The sequence below is a fragment of the Solea solea genome, chromosome 17 (assembly GCF_958295425.1).
Source record: "Solea solea chromosome 17, fSolSol10.1, whole genome shotgun sequence".
Taxonomy (NCBI): domain Eukaryota; kingdom Metazoa; phylum Chordata; class Actinopteri; order Pleuronectiformes; family Soleidae; genus Solea; species Solea solea.
Window position 1 is genome coordinate 24,855,382 of NC_081150.1, and position 20,692 is coordinate 24,876,073.

Sequence of the window (20,692 nt, forward strand, 5' to 3'; positions counted from 1 at the left end):
AGATAACATTGTTACACACACACATGCATATGAAACGAGCGCACGCGTGTAGCTTAGCCTGTAGCCGACTATCGCTAATGCTAAAAGACGGAACGAGCACACAGAGACAGTTTTAGGGTTTGTAAATATTGTAATATACGTATTGTTTTAGGTGAAGTTTGGTGCTGTTTCCTGATTTATGGAACAACCCTCTGCGAAGTGGTTGCTGCACACTGTACATGGAGGTGTGTGGGAAATGTAGCAGGAATGTTCCCATCAAATATGAAACACATCCACTGAGCTTCTCTTTGCTCATTCTCTCTACTCACAGCGTGTGGAGCGTCTGCTGCTGTTTATCACAAACACTCACTGGGATGACACACAGACAGACAGACAGATGAATGTGATGACAGACAGACAGGTGAATGTGATGACAGACAGACAGATGAATGTGATGACAGGCAGACTGACAGACGAACGTGATGACAGACAGACAGACAGATGAACGTGATGACAGACAGACAGACAGACAAACGTGATGACGGACAGACAGATGAATGTGATGACAGACAGATGAACGCGATGACAGACAGACAGATGAACGCGATGACAGTCAGACAGACAGAAGAACGTGATGACAGACAGACGAACGTGATGACAGACAGACAGACAGACAAATGTGATGACAGACAGATGAATGTGATGACAGACAGATGAACGCGATGACAGGCAGACAGACAGACGAACGTGATGACAGACAGACAGACGAATGTGATGCAGACAGTCAGATGAATGTGATGACAGACAGACGAACGTGATGACAGACAGACGAACGTGATGACAGACAGAGGAACGTGATGACAGACAGTCAGATGAATCTGATGACAGACAGACGAACGTGATGACAGACAGACAGATGAATGTGATGACAGACAGACAGATGAACGCGATGACAGACAGACGAACGTGATGACAGACAGACAGACCTGACAGTATGATGTTTCCCAGGAGGCAGCGCCGTAAGTCGATGTCTGAACTGAGGATGGACTTGAAGATGCTCTCGTGTATCCCATAATGATCGTGTCCAATCATCTGTGGTTTAAACAGAATCTCAGGAGCCCTGGATGAAGCGGACACACACACACACACACGAACAACAGTGGTACATGGATGTGATCCAGTAAGACATGATGCTTTAAATGGTTCATGACGTGATCACATTTACACTCATGGTCTCGCTCGACTCTGCAAACTCTACATTAAACAGATGAAAACAAAAGTCACAGCATCCATCAAATCCCACAGAACTTCTATTCATACATTCAACCATATTCAGCTGATGCAGACGAAGACCTCCACACAGGTCAGAGGTCACAGACACATCAAACCCCTGACAATTATACGTCCACCACTTTAGAAATAAAATGAATGCATTATCATCATCATCATATTATTATTATATATAAAGTTATGTTTACAATTCTCAAACACTTTACAGTTAAAAATCACATAGTAACACATTTTAAAAACACATGTGTGATTTTTAAACATTTGACCTGTTTCATTATAAACATGTCATCAGTTAGTTATAATCCACTGACTGTAATAGTCAGACATCCCATGACTTTCACACTGTTACTGTTCCCTCACAAGGTACACGGGCAGCATCATCATCATCATCAACTCCCCCACTAATGGCTTTCTCTGTCGTCTCCTGTTCCACACGAGTTTCTCTTACTCGTGAAGTGTGTCTTTGTCCTGGTTGTGTGGTTCTGTTTTGTGTTAAATGTTCCGTATGAATAAACCTGCCTGTGTGGACCGAGTCAACATCTACGACAGTTACCTGAAGCGCTCTGTGCAGAGGGTGACGATGCGTCCGTCTGGCAGAGTGTAAGGCATCTCCCTGCAGGAGGCGCTGTCCTGAGTGAGTGCTGCTTCATAGTCCAGTGCCACACAGCAGCACTTCTCCTTCATCTCCCTCACTATCTCCAGCTCTGCTGTGGTGCACATGCTCAGACCCTGCTCCTGCAGAAGCTTCAAACACAGCAGCATGTAGCATGTAGCATGAACACACACACACACACACACACACACACACACACACACACACACACACACACACTGTGTGGGTCACTGACGTGCTGTTTAAGGAAAACTAATGACCACCTGAGAAAACATGGAGCTCTCTCAGTAACATTATCACCAACAATAAAATACAGTGGTGTAAACAGGCCGAACAAAGATCCTCCTCCTCCTCTTCCTCTTCCTCACTTACACTGAGATTAAGATGATCTTCTATGTACTCGACTCACACACAGGACAACAGTTTGAGAGGAAGGAGACGCAGACTGTCAGACCTCAGTCCACACTAATGTGTGTGTGAATACCTTTCTCAGCTCCATGGTCACATCCACACCAGCCACAGGGAGGCGCTGCACTGCATGAGGTAAACAGTATCCATCAAACACAGGCACGCTGTGACTCACACCATCTCCAGAGTCAAACACCACACCTACAACACACACACACACACACACACACACACACACATCATTAACAACCAGACCCAGTTAATAACTAACCCTAACCCAACCACAACTAAATCAAATTGAAGCAGTTCCTCAGAAATGAGGTTCTGCCTACTTAGGACCAGGTTTTGGTCTTCATGAGGTCCTAGATGAACACACACACACCCACACACACAGCAGTGACATGGTTACCAGTGGATCTGCCTGATGCATGAAGAGCCAGCACAGCCTGCATGGCCACGTATGTGAAGGGAACAGTGAAGAACTCAAACATGATCTCCACCATACGCTGCCGGTTCTCCACAGGGTTCATGGCGGCCTCGGTCAGCAGCACAGGGTGATCCTGAGGATCCACACACAGCAGCTGGAAGCTGTGATCCCAAATCTGTGGATGAAACGCAGACACATGCATCTCCGGCCTGTTCTCAGTCACTTCTGCTCACACACACATTCATTACAGTGCTGAACCTTTTCCATGTCATCCCAGTCGCGGATGATTCCGTTCTTTATGGGATGCTTCAGAGCCAGAACTCCTCTCATGTGCTGAGCCTCGTGTCCAATGTAAGATTCCCTTTCAAAGTGACCGTTCATGACTTCCTGCAAACACACACACACACAGAGAGACAGAGGCTGGATGACAGCTCATCACCTGCAGAGCTGAACAACAACACGACACATTTACCTCATACTTGGGTGTCCCGATTACTGTTGGGAACAGAACATTTGGTTGTTCTTGATCTGCAAATCCTGCTTTCATCATACCAGACCCTGTGTCCAGTACTATGGGCGTCTTACAGTCTGATATCTGAAATTCATTATTGACACAGATAAATCCATTTGGATGAAATAAAGGAAAAGTATTCAATTGACCAACATTACACTTGTTTTTCTTATTTCTCAGAGTGAGATGAGAAAATAGAGTTCAGTAAGTCAGAGTCTAACACGTCAGTCACACACGAGAACCTGTTCCAACACTGATGTGCTCTCGAGGCTGGTCCTACCTTTCTCGTATGAAGGTAACCAGGTGACCCACATCGGGATATCCTCCAAAAACCATCAGGACCGTCTTCATTCAGCCGGTGAGGAGGCAGCCGTGCTGCTGCTGATGATGCTGCTGCTGATGATGATGACGATGATGATGCCGCCTGCTGTGACGTCTCTACAGAGAAAGTGTGGATTTCCTCTGCTTCATGTAAACACGTTGACACTTCAGATGCATCACCTTCATCTTCAGCAGTAATTTCAGATTCTTCTGAATGCTTGTTGTTGTTGTTGTTGTTGTTGCTGTGTGCCGTCACCTTTGGATGGAGAAACATGTGACTGTCGTGACATGAGTCCAGTTGTGATTGAAATGGTTCCTCCTGTAGATCAGGTTGCATGAAATCAGGACGTCGAGCCACTGCAGACGGACCTGGATCCAGCACCTTTGGATCAGGAGGGAGGAGGGACTCTCCACCGGGGTCAAACGCTCCGTCATCTCGCCTCATGTCAGGGGAAACTGCTGCTTCACGCGCAGATTCTCCCCATTCTCTCTTCGAGGAGCTTTCCCCGAGTTGTTTTCCCGACTCTTGAGCTGGGAGCTTCACGTCAGTGCCATCACAACCACATGGAGCAGAGTCAGAAGACGCAGGCTCACTGTTGTGTTGTGATACAGAGACAGAGGGTGTTCTCTGTGATGAGAGCTCATCATACAATGACAGGTCTTCATTAAATTCCCCTCCAGTCTTCATGACAGAACATTTGACAACCTTCAGAGGTCTATCTCCCGGCAGACTCCTCTCAAGCTGCTCCACCTCCCTTTTCTCCTTCTCCACTTGTAAGGGGAAAGCCTCCCCGTCTCTGCTCCCACCTGATGACCCATTTGCAGGTTTGCTGTTGAGCACTTCATTGTTGGGGGTTTCTTTACAGCACCTGAGCTCGTGGATCTTCAGGTTCTCCAGAACGTGCACTGTCCTCAGCTCGGTCAGCAGGTCCGGCCTGCTGTCAAAGTGTCCGTCATCTTCAGAGGCCTGAGTTCCACTTACATCTCCAGCTGATCCAAAAACTTCTGCCGGTTCCACGCTGTCATCAAGACCAAGAACACCAGCTTCAGTCAGCTCAGTGGACGACATCTGAGTAGATGAAGCAACATGAACAATGATTAAATGTTCACCAGACATCACATCAGCTGCTCAGTGACTCGTCAACTGTCAGAACTGAAGTCAGTGATGAGTCCTCATCATAGATCACATAATTTATTTAAGGGGAGATAAACATACCGCAGTGAGCAGCTGCGGCCAGTGACCTTGTGTGTTCTCAGACCTGAGCAGAGCCTCCAGTTCGACCTCCTGAGCCGCCACACTTTCTTCTTCCTTTACAGACATTTAAATTCATATGAGACAAAGTGAGAAAAGAACCTTCAGACTGTGGTGGTGTGTGTCGCTGACCTCTAGTATCTGATCTGCCCGGTCCAGGATCTTCTCCACCTCCCTCAAACCCTCGTGCTCCTTCTCATCCCAGTCCTCCTCTGAGAAATCCACCAAACTAGGAAGGAAAAAACAAAACTTACCCTAATGTGTAACTGTTGCTGAATTCAGTCGCACAAACCTGGAGCTTTAAAAAGACTCACACAAGTACAAATGAACACATGCATTAACCAGAGCTTTAAAGACTCACACGAGTACAAATGAACACATGTATTCACCAGAGCTTTAAAGACTGACACGAGTACAAATGAACACATGTATTCACCAGAGCTTTAAAGACTCACAAGTACAAATGAACACATGTATTCACCAGAGCTTTAAAGACTCACGAGTACAAATGAACACATGCATTCACCAGAGCTTTAAAGACTCACGAGTACAAATGAACACATGTATTCACCAGAGCTTTAAAGACTCACGAGTACAAATGAACACATGTATTCACCAGAGCTTTAAAGACTCACACGAGTACAAATGAACACATGTATTCACCAGAGCTCTAAAGACTCACACGAGTACAAATGAACACATGTATTCACCAGAGCTCTAAAGACTCACACGAGTACAAATGAACACATGTATTCACCAGAGCTTTAAAGACTCACACGAGTACAAATGAACACATGTATTCACCAGAGCTTTAAAGACTCACACGAGTACAAATGAACACATGTATTCACCAGAGCTTTAAAGACTCACGAGTACAAATGAACACATGTATTCACCAGAGCTTTAAAGACTCACACGAGTACAAATGAACACATGCATTCACCAGAGCTTTAAAGACTCACACGAGTACAAATGAACACATGTATTCACCAGAGCTTTAAAGACTCACACAAGTACAAATGAACACATGTATTCACCAGAGCTTTAAAAGACTCACACGAGTACAAATGAACACATGCATTCACCAGAGCTTTAAAGACTAACACGAGTACAAATGAACACATGTATTCACCAGAGCTTTAAAGACTCACACGAGTACAAATGAACACATGTATTCACCAGAGCTTTAAAGACTCACACAAGTACAAATGAACACATGTATTCACCAGAGCTTTAAAGACTCACACGAGTACAAATGAACACATGTATTCACCAGAGCTTTAAAGACTCACACGAGTACAAATGAACACATGCATTCACCAGAGCTTTAAAGACTCACACGAGTACAAATGAACACATGTATTCACCAGAGCTTTAAAGACTCACACGAGTACAAATGAACACATGTATTCACCAGAGCTTTAAAGACTCACACGAGTACAAATGAACACATGCATTCACCAGAGCTTTAAAGACTCACACGAGTACAAATGAACACATGCATTCACCAGAGCTTTAAAGACTCACACGAGTACAAATGAACACATGTATTCACCAGAGCTTTAAAGACTCACACGAGTACAAATGAACACATGTATTCACCAGAGCTTTAAAAAGACTCACACGAGTACAAATGAACACATGTATTCACCAGAGCTTTAAAGACTCACACGAGTACAAATGAACACATGTATTCACCAGAGCTTTAAAGACTCACACGAGTACAAATGAACACATGCATTCACCAGAGCTTTAAAGACTCACACGAGTACAAATGAACACATGTATTCACCAGAGCTTTAAAGACTCACACGAGTACAAATGAACACATGTATTCACCAGAGATTTAAAGACTCACGAGTACAAATGAACACATGTATTCACCAGAGCTTTAAAGACTCACGAGTACAAATGAACACATGTATTCACCAGAGCTTTAAAGACTCACGAGTACAAATGAACACATGTATTCACCAGAGCTTTAAAGACTCACACGAGTACAAATGAACACATGTATTCACCAGAGCTTTAAAGACTCACACAAGTACAAATGAACACATGTATTCACATGTGTTCATGATATCATGATAACATGATAACAATCATGTTATCATGATATGATGTTATCATGTTCCCAGAGTGCTAGATAAATTACAAACAGTGACGTTTGTTGCACACTGGCACATCAGAGTAATAGCCACCAAACATAAACTTCTGTGGAACACATGAACACATGAACACTGAGAGAGAACAGTTGAACAACCACAAGCTCATCCTTTGTGCAACAGTTTAAACATAAGCTCTACCTCATCCCTGCATAATGATTCTGCTCATGGAGGTCGTATGAATCCCAGAGGAGAGTGGGAATCCCGTCAGTGGAGCTTCCATCTGTGATGGTGCTGGAGAGAACATTGTGGATGGGACTGAACTGAGACTCCTCCAAAGTGCTTTGTGAGTCGAGTGAGCAGTGTTCAGGCTGTGAGCTGCTGAACACTGCTCTGTGAGGACTGCTGCAGTGTGGATCTGAACCACTGTGGAGCTCTGTCTTCTCTGTGATGGTGACGGTGTAAGACTTTTCCAGATCATCGACCGGTAAACTGAGCCAGGGGTTAGTCGGCAGTGCAGCAGAGCGCTTCACTTGAATCTCAAAGTGGGGGGAATCTTTGGGGGTGATCTGGATACTGGTGTAATCCTCATGATCTGAAACACCCGACATGCTCTTGGCAGGTCTCGCAGAGTCCATGTTCCCAGCTAATACTGATGGAGCCTTCAGTCCTGGACCTCCCCACACCTCCACTTGGCCTTTTGCTGCTCCAACGAGGCCCGAGTCGAATGAGGTAAGGGAGGAAGGTTTGTGCTTAGTGGGCACAGTCCCGATAACTGTAGATGAAGACGACTGTCCAATGACATGTCCACATTCAGATCGGCTGTTTTGGACATCCTTAGCTGCTCTGTCAGCAGGGGAGCGGTGGACATGGCTGCTGCTGCACAAAAACTCATACTGCCAGTGTAAGGCCTGCTGGAGGGAAGCCACAACCACTGACCCTGAAGACATCAGCAGCTTCCTCAGGGTCACGCACCTGTCAGATAAAAACAAACCGTCTCAGATCACATGATCACCAGCAGGTCTGAGCCGTGTGTCTGACTCTGTTCTCTCACCGCTCAGACATCCGCTGCCCCGCCCACTGGACTTCATCATCAGGGATGACTTTAGACAGGTGAGCCAGATGAAGCAGCTCCTCCATGTCTGGTGGAGGGTTCCTCTTCAGGAAAGTGGACAGTCTGTGCCTCCATGCAGGGACAGAAGCAAAGTTCCTCTTGTATCGCTGTGCTGCAGAAACACCTGACAGCAGCTCCTGGAGGAAGTCCTCAGAGAGGACCAGACTGTACCAGCTGTTGGCCTGTCAAAGAAACACTTCACTAGTTCATGTCAAGTACACAATGTTAGGTTAGAATCGTACACACAGTAACGAGGTGTTTTCAGCTTCTACTTCACCTGTAACCATGGTTTTACAAATGCTACTCAGCACCAGGTGGACACTGGCGGTCAGGTGAACAACGACAACTCAAATAAAACCTTCTGACAAATGGTCCACGTAAACAACCTCAGTCTCCAGCAGAGAACCTGCCTTGTTGAAGTAGTGATGATAGTTGGAAACGGCTCGGAGGGTTTGGAGAGTCAAGTTCACAGCAGAGCGCATTTTCTCCTTCAGTCTCTCCAGGTCCAGAACCCAGAGCTCCCTGCTCTGACGATCTGATGGAAGGATGTGGGTCAATGTGTGGATCACGTCTTCAGCACAGCCAACATGTGCCTGTTGTGAGGGAGAGGAGGTCATTTTCCCTCACGTCAGATATTACACATCTCATTTACACATGAACACAGCATGTTACATCAAGTTCAAAACACACAAGTACCATAGCAGGAGTGTGAATGGACGTCTCAAAGTGGGACAACACGACCTCTGCCTGTGCAGCGTCCTTGGCAATGTCCATGTTGTATGTCTGGAGCTTCTTCTCAAGTGTTTCAATGTGCTGTGTGATCTGTAAGGACATGAGAACAGAACCATGGTCCTCTCTGCACCTCTGATAAAAATCACTTCAAAGTAAACATTTGTGCTGTGTGATGTTTGTGTCCATTTTGAAGCAGGTCACAGTTGTGATGTTTCACACTAGAGATGCAACCAAGTTAAAAACAGAAAAACCTCTAGTTTTCAAGTAACAAGACACGTGTGCTGCATGAATGCTGAATAAACTTAGTATTAAGAGATTCTTTTCAAAAGAAATATGAGAGGCTACATGTAGCTCAGAGAGACACAGCATGTGTCATGTTGACCATTTACATGCAAACTTGGGTGTTCTTGAATGTGTAAGCCTGTGATGAGTTCAGTCAGCTGGCTCACCTGCAGAGCTTCCCCTCGCAGCTGGATGAGCTGCAGCTGCAGACGAGCCTGAGAAAACGCCTGCTGCCACAGCAGCTCCACTTTCTCCACAGCTGTCGTTATTCTAAAGACAAACAGATGTTTCTGAGCTTTCATCCCAAACGCTTCAACTGTTCAGCACTTTTTTTTTCCTCTCGACACATTGTCACTAAATTGGCTGAAGAAATCATTCGTGTTATTCGCTTACATTAACTTGGTTCTAGGCTTATAAGTGAGATCATTAGTGCTACACTTAAGCTCCGCCCACTCAGCCCCAGATAAGAAAGATGGACACACTCAAAGCACAATTACTAAAAACAAACAGTGCTGATAAACATCATGTTTCCTCGAGTGTCAGAACACAGACCAAGGTAATGTCAGGTGCACCAGTGTGATCTAAGAAAAGAGGTCCAGAGCCCTGACATGCACACATGTGTAGAACCTTCAGAACCTTGAATCAGAACAGTAAACACAAGTATGTTGACCAAAGGTAATCAGCCACAGTCTGTCCCAGAACACAGACGTAGCGCTCTTAAATATCACGTCTCTCGCAGGAAAAATCAATGATTTCATGTTTCTGACTGAAACTTGTTTGGGACTTAACAGTTTTTATTGTTTGTACATCATTGTACAGTAATGATGTCTTTGTATTATTGGACCTTAGTTAATCTCAATACACTGATGGACAGACTGGAAAAGTGGTCGGGATTTACTGGAACTCTGCTAAACTGGTTCAAATCAGGGACTACTTTGTCTCAGTTGGTCATTATGAGTCTGTCATGGGGGGTTCCTCAAGGGTCTGTTCTCAGACCACTTCTATTCAACATCTACATGCTGCCTGTAGCTCAGCTTATAAGATATTACAATTATTATATTATTAGATTTCCATTCATCAAATCACTGAGTTGATCATGTGCCAGAACTTTCTGCAGCTCAATGCAGACAAGACAGAAGTGAAGGTCAAAGGTCAAATGCTCTCCTTCACCCCATGTCATTAAAAACTACAGGTCAAGCCAGAAATCTGGGTGTAATTATTGAATTTGAAAGTCTGGTTATTAGCACCTGAAGAACATCGCAGGGATCGACACAGAAGAACTTGGACTACATTGTTAACATGTTGTTTTCCCACAGCAAAGCTCTCTACGGCACGAGGTGCCTCAAAGTGGGTTTGTGTTAGCGCATGCGGAGTGGGCGTGTTTGGTATGTTGGAGGGTTTATGTTGGTGAACAAGTGAGTTCTGGACGTATAAACGTTTCTGAGCAATAAACGTTGTGTTTATTACGAATAACATACATGATTGTAAAGAGGTCTTCACTGGTCCAGAATGCTGCTGCGGAGGAAACTGGTCCTCAGATCACTGCCCTGGCTTCTCAAAATCTTACTCTTGGTCTGTAAAGAGTCTTGGACCAAAATAGTAAGAAGTAATAATATAATGATAATATTTTTATATTTTATTAATAATAGTAATAAATCCTAGACGTATTAGTTCCCTATGAAGCATCCAGAGCCCTGAGATCATCAGGACCAGGTTTACAGCATTCAGTTCTCCTGCTCCTCATTTAAATCAGCTTTTTCTGAAATATCCGTTCATTCTTGTTTTATTGGTAAATCACACCTTTATCGCCCAATCAGTTTCATTTTTATTCTGGGATTTGCTTCACGCATTTCTATGCTCTGTATGAATAGTGCTACACTTTAGTGGTCAGACACTGTCCCATAACAACCTGATCTCAGAAAACACATTTTAATGTAGTCACACGCTCATTTTCACTAGCATTAATTTATTAGAGTTTATTTTTATAATGAATGGATGAATTTTTTAGTTTGTTAAACGCAGCTATTTGTATTTATATTTATTATTTTTTGTTTTGTTTTATTATTTCATCGTATTCTATTCTGTACATACATAGTTTCTTAATTAATTGATTAAATAAAACACTGCAGCCCTATTCTGTGGATTGTCAAATATTTGACAGCCTATAAAAGCATCAGCCACTTTGATTGTATTGTTCCACCTGTTTGTTCAACATGCTGTAAAAACTGGACCAGACTCAAACACTACTGCAAAAATAATAATGATAATAATAATAATAATAATAACAACAATAACAATACTAGTAATAAAAATACTGATAATAATAATAATAATACTAATAATAATAGTAATAAAAATAATACTGATACTAATAATAGTAATAATGATAATACTAATAATAATGATAATACTACTAATAATAAAAATGATAATAATAATGATATAATAACAACAGGTCTTCCCAACCTCACTGGACTTAATAACAAGGCCATTATATGCATCGTCATTTCAATAAAACAGGACTTCACACACACACACACACACTCAGTGAACATCGAGCCTTGCAGAGTGGAATTAAGGGATTGATGTGAATTGATGTGGACTGATGTTGTTGCCTGCAGTACCTCCTGTGGTTGTGGAGCATGTCAAAGGCCGTGTGGAAGAAGAGTGCAGTGCCAGCCATGGCCTGGTAACAGGGCTGTTGCTCAGGGTGACGCAGCTTCTCCAGCACATTCTCACAGTGGCTCAGCAGCTCATCCAGACCCAGCTCCCTGCACATCACACACACACACACACACACACACACACACACACACACACACACACACACACACACACACACACACACACACACACACACACACACACACACACACACACACACACACACACACACACACACACACACACACACACACACACACAGCAATGGATTTCACATCTTCTTTGTAACAAAACTCCAAATGGAGATGACATTTTTCACTGAGATCCATCTGAAGAATGACTCCATTAAAACCAACCGTAAAATCTAAGTGTGTGTGATAAAGTTCTAAAAACATGTAAAAAATGACAGTAGAATAAAGAATGATGGAGTAAAGAGTTCAGTTCAGTCTAAATATGACTGGAGTAGAGCTGTAACCAACCAAACACAGGAGCTCAGCGCCTCTGCCCGTGTCCTCATACACAGAGACACAGAACACAGGAGCTCAGCGTCTCTGCGCGTGTCCTCATACACAGAGACACTGAACACAGGAGCTCAGCGTCTCTACGCGTGTCCGCATACACAGAGACACTGAACACAGGAGCTCAGCGCCTCTGCCCGTGTCCTCACACGGAGACGCTGAACACGGGAGCTCAGCGTCTCTGCGCGTGTCCTCACACGGAGACGCTGAACACAGGAGCTCAGCGTCTCTGCGCGTGTCCTCACACACAGAGACACTGAACACAGGAGCTCAGCGTCTCTGTGCGTGTCCTCATACACAGAGACACTGAACACAGGAGCTCAGCGTCTCTGCGCGTGTCCTCACACGGAGACGCTGAACACAGGAGCTCAGCGTCTCTGCGCGTGTCCTCATACACGGAGACACTGAACACAGGAGCTCAGCGTCTCTGCGCGTGTCCTCATACACGGAGACGCTGAACACAGGAGCTCAGCGTCTCTGCGCGTGTCCTCACACGGAGACGCTGAACACAGGAGCTCAGCGTCTCTGCGCGTGTCCTCACACACAGAGACACTGAACACAGGAGCTCAGCGTCTCTGTGCGTGTCCTCATACACAGAGACACTGAACACAGGAGCTCAGCGTCTCTGCGCGTGTCCTCATACACAGAGACACTGAACACAGGAGCTCAGCGTCTCTGCGCGTGTCCTCACACGGAGACACTGAACACAGGAGCTCAGCGTCTCTGCGCGTGTCCTCATACACGGAGACACTGAACACAGGAGCTCAGCGTCTCTGCGCGTGTCCTCACACGGAGACGCTGAACACAGGAGCTCAGCGTCTCTGCTGACAAGTTAGCTTAAGTTGACATATGATATGTTTGTAGTGGAGCTGTGATATGAAAACGTTTGACTTTTTCTGTTTTTGTAAAATGTTGCCACACTGCGACGTCTGTGACGTGTTAGAGGACGACTGACTGTAGCTCAACATGAAATAAAACCACCGTACGTTCTGTAGTCTTTCTGTCTCCTGTGGGTTGGGCTAATCCAAAATACTGAAAACAAGGGGGGTGTTCTCTGAAGACAAGCTGTGATCTGTGGAACAGGGGTGCTCTGAAAACACCCCCATTAGCACTTGGTACATTCCTCCAGATGAAATCAAATTAACCAAAGACTGTATGAAATTAAGAATCTGAGTCGAACCAGAACGTATCGACTGATTAATGGACCAGACGACCGGGACTTTACAGCCCTAGTTACAACTCCTTCTCCTCCTCAAACACTGGCACGTTCACTATGAGTAACTGTCTTTGCTTTTCAGGAACAAAGATGAAGAAATGAAGCTGTGAGTTCCACTGATGGACACAGAGGGCGACAGAGAGCAGGACAGCATGTCGTTAAACACGTTTATTAAACTAAATCATTCGTTCTTGTCAACACCAGTAGTCCTTATGGAGACCAAAGCCTGGTCCTAATGAGGCAGAACCTCATCCCTGACAAACTGGTTAGGTTAAGGACAAAGATTTATAATTGTGGGTAGGTTAGGGTTAGACATTAAGTGGTTATGGTTAAGGCTTTGATTTTAAATCACTCAAATTTGATCAAATGGTTACTGTGGCAGTAGGTGTGGTTAGAGTTCGAGTGGAGGACAGTGGGCGTGGTTAGAGCGGAGGACAGTGGGTGTGGTTAGAGTGGAGGACAGTGGGTGTGGTTAGAGTTAGAGTGGAGGACGGTGGGCGTGGTTACAGTTAGAGCGGATGACAGTGGGTGTGGTTAGAGTTAGAGTGGAGGACAGTGGGCGTGGTTACAGTTAGAGCAGATGACAGTGGGTGTGGTTAGAGTTAGAGTGGAGGACAGTGGGCGTGGTTACATTTAGAGCGCATGACAGTGGGTGTGGTTAGAGATAGAGTGGAGGACAGTGGGTGTGGTTACAGTTAGAGCAGATGACAGTGGGTGTGGTTAGAGTTAGAGTGGAGGACAGTGGGCGTGGTTACAGTTAGAGCAGATGACAGTGGGTGTGGTTAGAGTTAGAGTGGAGGACAGTGTAGCCATTATATAGTTCTAGCTCAAGCACCTCCTCAATGTGGGCGGTGTCACCATAGCACAGCTGCACAAAACTGCCGTGGAGTTGTTTTAATTTTGAACTGATCTACAGTTCAGCATTGTTCGCTTTGATTCTTGTGTCGATGTCACATGATAACACTCTGACACTCTGAAGATAAGGATCATTTAATAGCATTTAATAAAGCCTTGTAGTAACGTATAAATATGGTAATAAAAATCAAAAAAATAGTCTGATAGACTGTTTAATATGCGACACATGACTTATTTTGGCATACAAAGAACCAACTCGTAACCAAAGACTACACTATGTAAAATGTGAATGAACTTTTATTAGTAACTTTGGTAAGTTTCAGATTTCAATTCATAAATGACATCTAATGGAGGGGGGCCCAAAAAATACAGTCTGCCTAGTATAGTCCATTTATTTTGTCCGGCTCTGTGTGTGACAGCTCACAATAAACTCCAAAGCATTCAAAGTTTTTGTACAAGTAAAAATAGATGAATGATCTCATAAGCTGAAGTAATATTTGTAAAGAACGTGCGACACAGACCTCCTGAGCTGCTGGAACTTGGCCTCGTTGGTGGAGCAGAAATGTTGGAGCTCTGCGAGTGTGGTGGGCAGCGGCAGCCTGGACAGAGCCTGCAGGGAGGAGATGCAGGTTGGAAGCCGCTGGACCACGGACACGAACTCCTGGACAAACACGTCAATCTCCTGCAGGACACACGCACAATGTTTGTTCATAACATTCTGAAATGCCACGCATTGTTCAAGCACTTTAGGTCGTTCTAAACATCATCACTTCATTTCTGAATGAGTGCATGAAAAGTATCATATTCATTTTAATCGATCCGACTCCACGTGGAGTATGAGCACAGACCAAACCGGTGAATGAACCAACAGAGAAAGAGATGATGTCACTGCAGAGAGAGGACAGTGACAGACATGAAAAAAGTGCAGGAAATACTGTCCCCTGCTGGACAATGTCTCCTATACTGGGAGAAACCAGTGTGCGACATGCACGTTAAAAACCAAAACACACTGGGAGCTGAATTATTATTTACACATGTTTAGTTCATTTATGTTCAGTTAGTTGTTATACTGACTGTTTTGGAAAGCCATTCTAAAAATGATTTCTCAAATCAACGTGAAAACAATCCTCTCAGTTCAATTCCATTTCTTACATTACTGAGACTGTGTCGCTTCATTTCTAACAAACACTGCGCTTGTGCATCATCTCATTACACGGTTTCATTCATGATTAAATACATGCTTATAAAAGGTTTGTGTTTGCAGCTCCATCGCACTGATCTTTGTGATGACATGTCAGGGAATGGGCTGCAGTACTGCACGTGTAAGACAAATAACAAATAAACCTAACATGAGTCAGAGCTGGTGCACAGGTCGGCACATTGTCCCGTCAACTTTGTTTTATAAGAAAATCACTGAAAAATAACTAATAACTATATAAACATCAACAGTAAATGTCAGAGAGCTGCTGCTTATTATTCATCATACTGTTAGAGCATAAACAGAGGTGAGGCCAATCAGGAACATCATGGTATACACAGGTGTGAGGACAACACTGGTTTCATGTATTATTGCAGACAGTCGTGAGGCTGCTCTTCATTATTCTCCACTGATGAGTATTGTATAGATGCAGAGATGCTGCGTCATCAAAGCCAAACGAGTCTCTCATTGACTCGCTAATAAGATCAGCTGATTCACCAAGGTGACAGACCGACAGACAGACAGACAGACAGACAGACAGATAGACAGACAGACAGACAGACCGCGATCATGGAGTTCAGTCTGTGACGAGCTGGAATAAATCTGTGTGTTTGACTCAGTTTCCTTCAGCTATTAACACAAGTATAATTACCTTAACGAATGTGACCCAGCTGTGATGGCAGTAAATAAAGTATCCACCCAGTGATGGTGTTAACTGGCTCCGGTCGATGTGGTTGGAGAGTGCTGGGATTTCTTTCAAGAAGACTTTCTGCAAAGAGTGAATCAGAGTTACTCACTGACACCTTGAATCCACAGAGAGGAAACACAGTCACACAAACAAAGGTTTTTCATTGACCTTGAAAGAAGCTGGAGACAGGAGTTTTAGCAACAGCTTGGCAACATCCTTCTTTTTGGGCTGAATGATGTACACACTGTGTACGGTCCGCATGGGCAGCTAGTAAAGAAACAACAGAAGACAAAACCTTCTGAATCTTCCGTCTCTAAGCTGGATGCATGGTACACTGATAGATGGAAGGCATTTACTGCAATTTAACTGGCTAATGAGTTGACACCTGAAGTGATTTAATCCTGTGTAACATGTGGAGAAGATCAGGCACATTGCTCCATGTCGAGGTTAGAGGATAAAAACAGGAGGACCAAATATGTTCCATCACTAGTGCTGTTTACAACTAAACACCCTTCAAATGAATGTACACATGGTGAATACTGCATCAGATGATCATGTAATAACAAAGCAAACCATGTTGATTCTTTATATTCAAAAATGACAAACCTCTCCTTTAACATTCTTATTTTCAGCAAAAAAAAAGGCAATAAACAAAAGTATAATCAATTATTAGGCCAACATGGACATTTTATTTCTTTTTATTTGAAAGTCCGGCCCCCGAACCCTGATCCTGATCCTGATCCTGATCTACAGCATGGCCGCCTCTGTGTTACAGTGCCTATCATAAATATTCACCCCCTGGGATGTTTGACCCTTTTATTGCTTTCATAAATCAATCATGGTCAATAAAATTTGGATTTTTTTCACACAAACATTTATTGGAAAAAAACTCTTTAATGTCAAAGTGAAAACAGATTTCTATAAGTAATATAAAGTAGTAACGTTTACGAGGGCGGCCTGATCCAGGCAGATTCACACATGTGCCCTTTCCTTCCACTTCTTGATGATTGATTTCACTGAAATGCTTTGGTAATTGTACTTGCTCGCAGTGTTCTTCTGTCTTCATGGTGTAATGGTAGCCAGGAATACTCACCAACCAGACACAGGGGTTTTAGACCTCAATCCCACACCACTCAGGAATACTCACCAACCAGACACAGGGGTTTTAGACCTCAATCCCACACCACTCAGGTGGACCTCTATTGAATTAGACCATTCAATTAAAAAGGGGGTGGATAATTATGCAATCAATTATATTTCTTTATATAATTTTGTTTCACTGACATGTGAAAAAGGGGTTAGTTAATTTTATTTTATTGACCATGATTGATTTATGAAAGCAATAAAAGGGTAAATCATCCAAGGGGGTAAATACTTATGATAGGCACAACTAATGGGAAGATTATACTGATGCGTTAGAGATAACTAAGATAACTGGTCTTGTAAAGCAGGTTTTCCCACGGTCTTCAAACCTCCTGCACAAACCAAAGACACGTGATGATGATGATGATGATGATGATGATGATGATGGTTGTGATTGACTGTTGCAGCATGGTTAGAATGTAGTTGGAGAGCAGTCATTAGAAGACTGTCGAGAAGCAGCAACATGACAAACCTCCAGCAGCAGCAGAGTCTCAGTGATGAACTTGATGGTCGGGAGCGAGGAGAGACTCAGATCAGCCACAACAGACGCCAAACTCTGCTTCTCCTGCTGCTTACTGTGGAGGAAAAAAAAGCAACCATCAGCAGCAAGAAGCCACATCCACATATAAACCACGCGTGGGTCTGAATCCACATACTTGTGCAGAGAGAGAAAGTAACGGATGAAGTCCACCACATGTGCCGTGCTGACTTGTGAGGAGAGTTTGGCGTGTGTGTCTGTCGGGAACACGATCAGAGGGCAGCCATGTTGATCAAAGGCACCTGAGACACAGCACAGTTCACCATGTTATACACTTCAATACAGCACATGAAAACCTTCATTCATTCATTATCGTTCACCCGTCCATCAGAGGAACTTGGGTCTCTCTGCTGTAAGGCAGCAGTGCCAGCCACTACTCCACCCCGTGGGTTCTCCTGCAGTCAGTAACACGACATCCCTGAGCTTCTGACATTCATTTGTTCTCAAACTGTGGTACATGTACCACCAGTGGTACGCGAGCTTCCTCTGGTGGTGATCGGAGTGGAACTGAGGAATCAGTCATAGAAAATGACTGAAATACCAGTGTGTGAAGTACAGTTTCTTTAATCTGAATGTGATGGATCAGAACACAAGGCTCGAAGTGAAAAAAATATATACATGAAACTCTGGTGCAAACGTTGACCTTCAGAAGTCACAGAATGAGTGAAATAATGTCCATCTGTGAGCAATCGAATCTGTCAGTAAGCAAGAGGCACTGCCCTGAAGACAAGGAACGCTCCAAACAAGTCAGGGTCAGGTTCTAAATCATTGATGGTCCCAGGAGCATCATCAAATCTATCATCAGGACATTAATCAGGGACCTGAGGGAACCCTGGAGGAGCTGCAGAGCTCCACAGCAGAGACTGGAGCATCTGCACAGAAGACGACAGTAAGCCGGACACTTTATGGCAGAGTGGCTGAACAAGGGCAAAAAACTAATGGAGACTCCTGAAATGTACGGAGGAAGGTGAGACTAAAATGTAACTTTTCAGCCATCAAGGAAAACACCATGTCATCATCACATCACCCAAACAACAGCATTCCCACAGTGAAACATGGTGGTGGCAGCATCTGCTGCAGGGACTGGGAAACTGCTCATGATGGACGGTGCTAAATACCTGGACCACTCTGGGACGGAGGTTCACCTTCAGAACAATGACCCCAAACACACTGCTAAAGCAGCACTTGAGTGGTCTAAGGGGAAACATGTGAATGTGTTGGAATGGCCTCGTCAAAGCCCAGACCTCAGTCCAACAGAACATCTGTGGTCAGACTTAAAGAACAAACAAGAGCTTTGCAGGAGGAATGGTAAGATGAGACAAACTCAGAGACATGGAGCTGTGATGGCTCTACACAGTATTGACTTCAGGGAGGTGAATACTTTTTCTGTTATTTTGTCCTATGTGTTGTTTGCTTCACAACAATAATAACAACAAATCTTCAATGTTGTGGTTCTGTAAATGAAATGATGCAAATCCTCAAACAATCCATGTTAATTCAGGTTGTGAGGCTTTTGCAAGGCAGTGTACATGTGAGGAGGAGGAGAGCAAATGATTATATTATTATTATTTACACCACTGATACTGAGACACTTTAATATGTGGGTATAAAAAGTGGGACAATCACTGGCCTTGTCTTTAACCACATCTTTAACATGTGTTTAACAACAACAACTAACGCTTCTTCAGAGAGGTGAGACTCAGCCACGAGGTCCACGACTTTGCTTTGGAAACAGGCTTCAAACACACACACACACACACACACACACACACACACACACAGTGAGTCGAACAACATGGATGTGTGTGTGTGTGTGTGTTTGTGGTGTACCGGGGAGTAACACAGCTCCAGAGTTCAGCACGTGATCCGGAGGCAGCGGTGAGGAGGTCCCGCTCCTCTGACCGGAGCTCTGCTCACCTGCAACAGTCCACACAGAGACACGGTCTCAGCACAGGTCTCAACACAGGTCTCAACACAGGTCAGGGGATGGTCGCGTGCACACTCGCACTTGGGTCTCTACCTGTTGTGTGTCGGCTCATGACGTTCCTCGCGCGCAGCTACGTTGGTCCAGGTGTGAGTGAAGAACAAGCAGCAGAACTGACTCACACACAACAGCAGTGACGCTCCGCCATGTTCGTGTCTGCTCAGCGGCAACTCTTCAGCTTGTTGTTGGGATGTTACTGTTCCTGCTGCTCCTGCTGCTCCTGCTGCTCCTGCTGCTGTCACTGCACCTCCTGCTGCTGCTGCTGCCTTTATGAACTGGAGGGGGCGGAGCAAAGACAGGGGCGGTCACCTACAGCTGAACCATGAACAGGGCCGGAGCTCGGCCAGGCACCGGGACCATGTGACAGGAAATACTGCCATTGCTTCCAAAGATCTCGTGGCCAGAAGGCTTATAGTAAATAGACATTGCAGTGTGATCAGTTTGAACTGAAGTTGTATGAATAGTTTGAAAAGTGCATGAATTGAAAGGCCATTAAAGTAGTTGTTAAAAGTACAAATAAACTAAACTGTACATGAAATAAATAAAAATGAGTATTTTTATGGAATGAACCTTAAGTATACTTAACTACTATAAGTATTAGTATTGAGAGAAAGTCATATTTTGAGTACATACAGTAGTACAGGAGCGAGAGAACAAAGGTTTGGTAGATGATGGATGTTTCCACATACACACTCATGTTAAACTCTGAACAAAGTCAAAAAACTTGATGAAACTTGAAAAAGTATGTCTGCTATTGGTAAGTTGAATACGTTTAATAATGTTGAAATTAGAATTTGAGTGTGAACACATGAAAGTATGAATGAGAGGAGGGAGCTGAAATCAATCATGTGGAA

The 20,692-nt window shown here is 44.2% G+C and overlaps 1 protein-coding gene across 1 annotated transcript in view; it reads right to left on the reverse strand.

Annotated features, from left to right (window-relative positions):
- The window catches only part of LOC131443155 (uncharacterized), a 20,854-nt gene extending 741 nt beyond the window's left edge, over nucleotides 1-20,113 (reverse strand). Inside the window, exons 1-22 of the mRNA XM_058612548.1 lie at nucleotides 19,875-20,113; nucleotides 19,685-19,771; nucleotides 17,973-18,096; nucleotides 17,789-17,891; nucleotides 16,342-16,440; nucleotides 16,138-16,254; nucleotides 14,809-14,969; nucleotides 11,659-11,805; nucleotides 9,202-9,304; nucleotides 8,717-8,842; nucleotides 8,431-8,613; nucleotides 7,961-8,202; nucleotides 7,108-7,881; nucleotides 4,934-5,030; nucleotides 4,766-4,858; nucleotides 3,509-4,618; nucleotides 3,190-3,312; nucleotides 2,976-3,104; nucleotides 2,700-2,892; nucleotides 2,367-2,491; nucleotides 1,823-2,013; nucleotides 966-1,099 (exon numbers count right to left, since the gene is read on the reverse strand). Of these exons, the coding sequence (XP_058468531.1) occupies nucleotides 966-1,099; nucleotides 1,823-2,013; nucleotides 2,367-2,491; nucleotides 2,700-2,892; nucleotides 2,976-3,104; nucleotides 3,190-3,312; nucleotides 3,509-4,618; nucleotides 4,766-4,858; nucleotides 4,934-5,030; nucleotides 7,108-7,881; nucleotides 7,961-8,202; nucleotides 8,431-8,613; nucleotides 8,717-8,842; nucleotides 9,202-9,304; nucleotides 11,659-11,805; nucleotides 14,809-14,969; nucleotides 16,138-16,254; nucleotides 16,342-16,440; nucleotides 17,789-17,891; nucleotides 17,973-18,096; nucleotides 19,685-19,771; nucleotides 19,875-19,893 (4,480 nt within the window). The 5' untranslated portion in view covers nucleotides 19,894-20,113. The remainder of the gene's footprint in view (nucleotides 1-965; nucleotides 1,100-1,822; nucleotides 2,014-2,366; nucleotides 2,492-2,699; nucleotides 2,893-2,975; nucleotides 3,105-3,189; nucleotides 3,313-3,508; nucleotides 4,619-4,765; nucleotides 4,859-4,933; nucleotides 5,031-7,107; nucleotides 7,882-7,960; nucleotides 8,203-8,430; nucleotides 8,614-8,716; nucleotides 8,843-9,201; nucleotides 9,305-11,658; nucleotides 11,806-14,808; nucleotides 14,970-16,137; nucleotides 16,255-16,341; nucleotides 16,441-17,788; nucleotides 17,892-17,972; nucleotides 18,097-19,684; nucleotides 19,772-19,874) is intronic.
- Nucleotides 20,114-20,692: the final 579 nt, after the last annotated feature.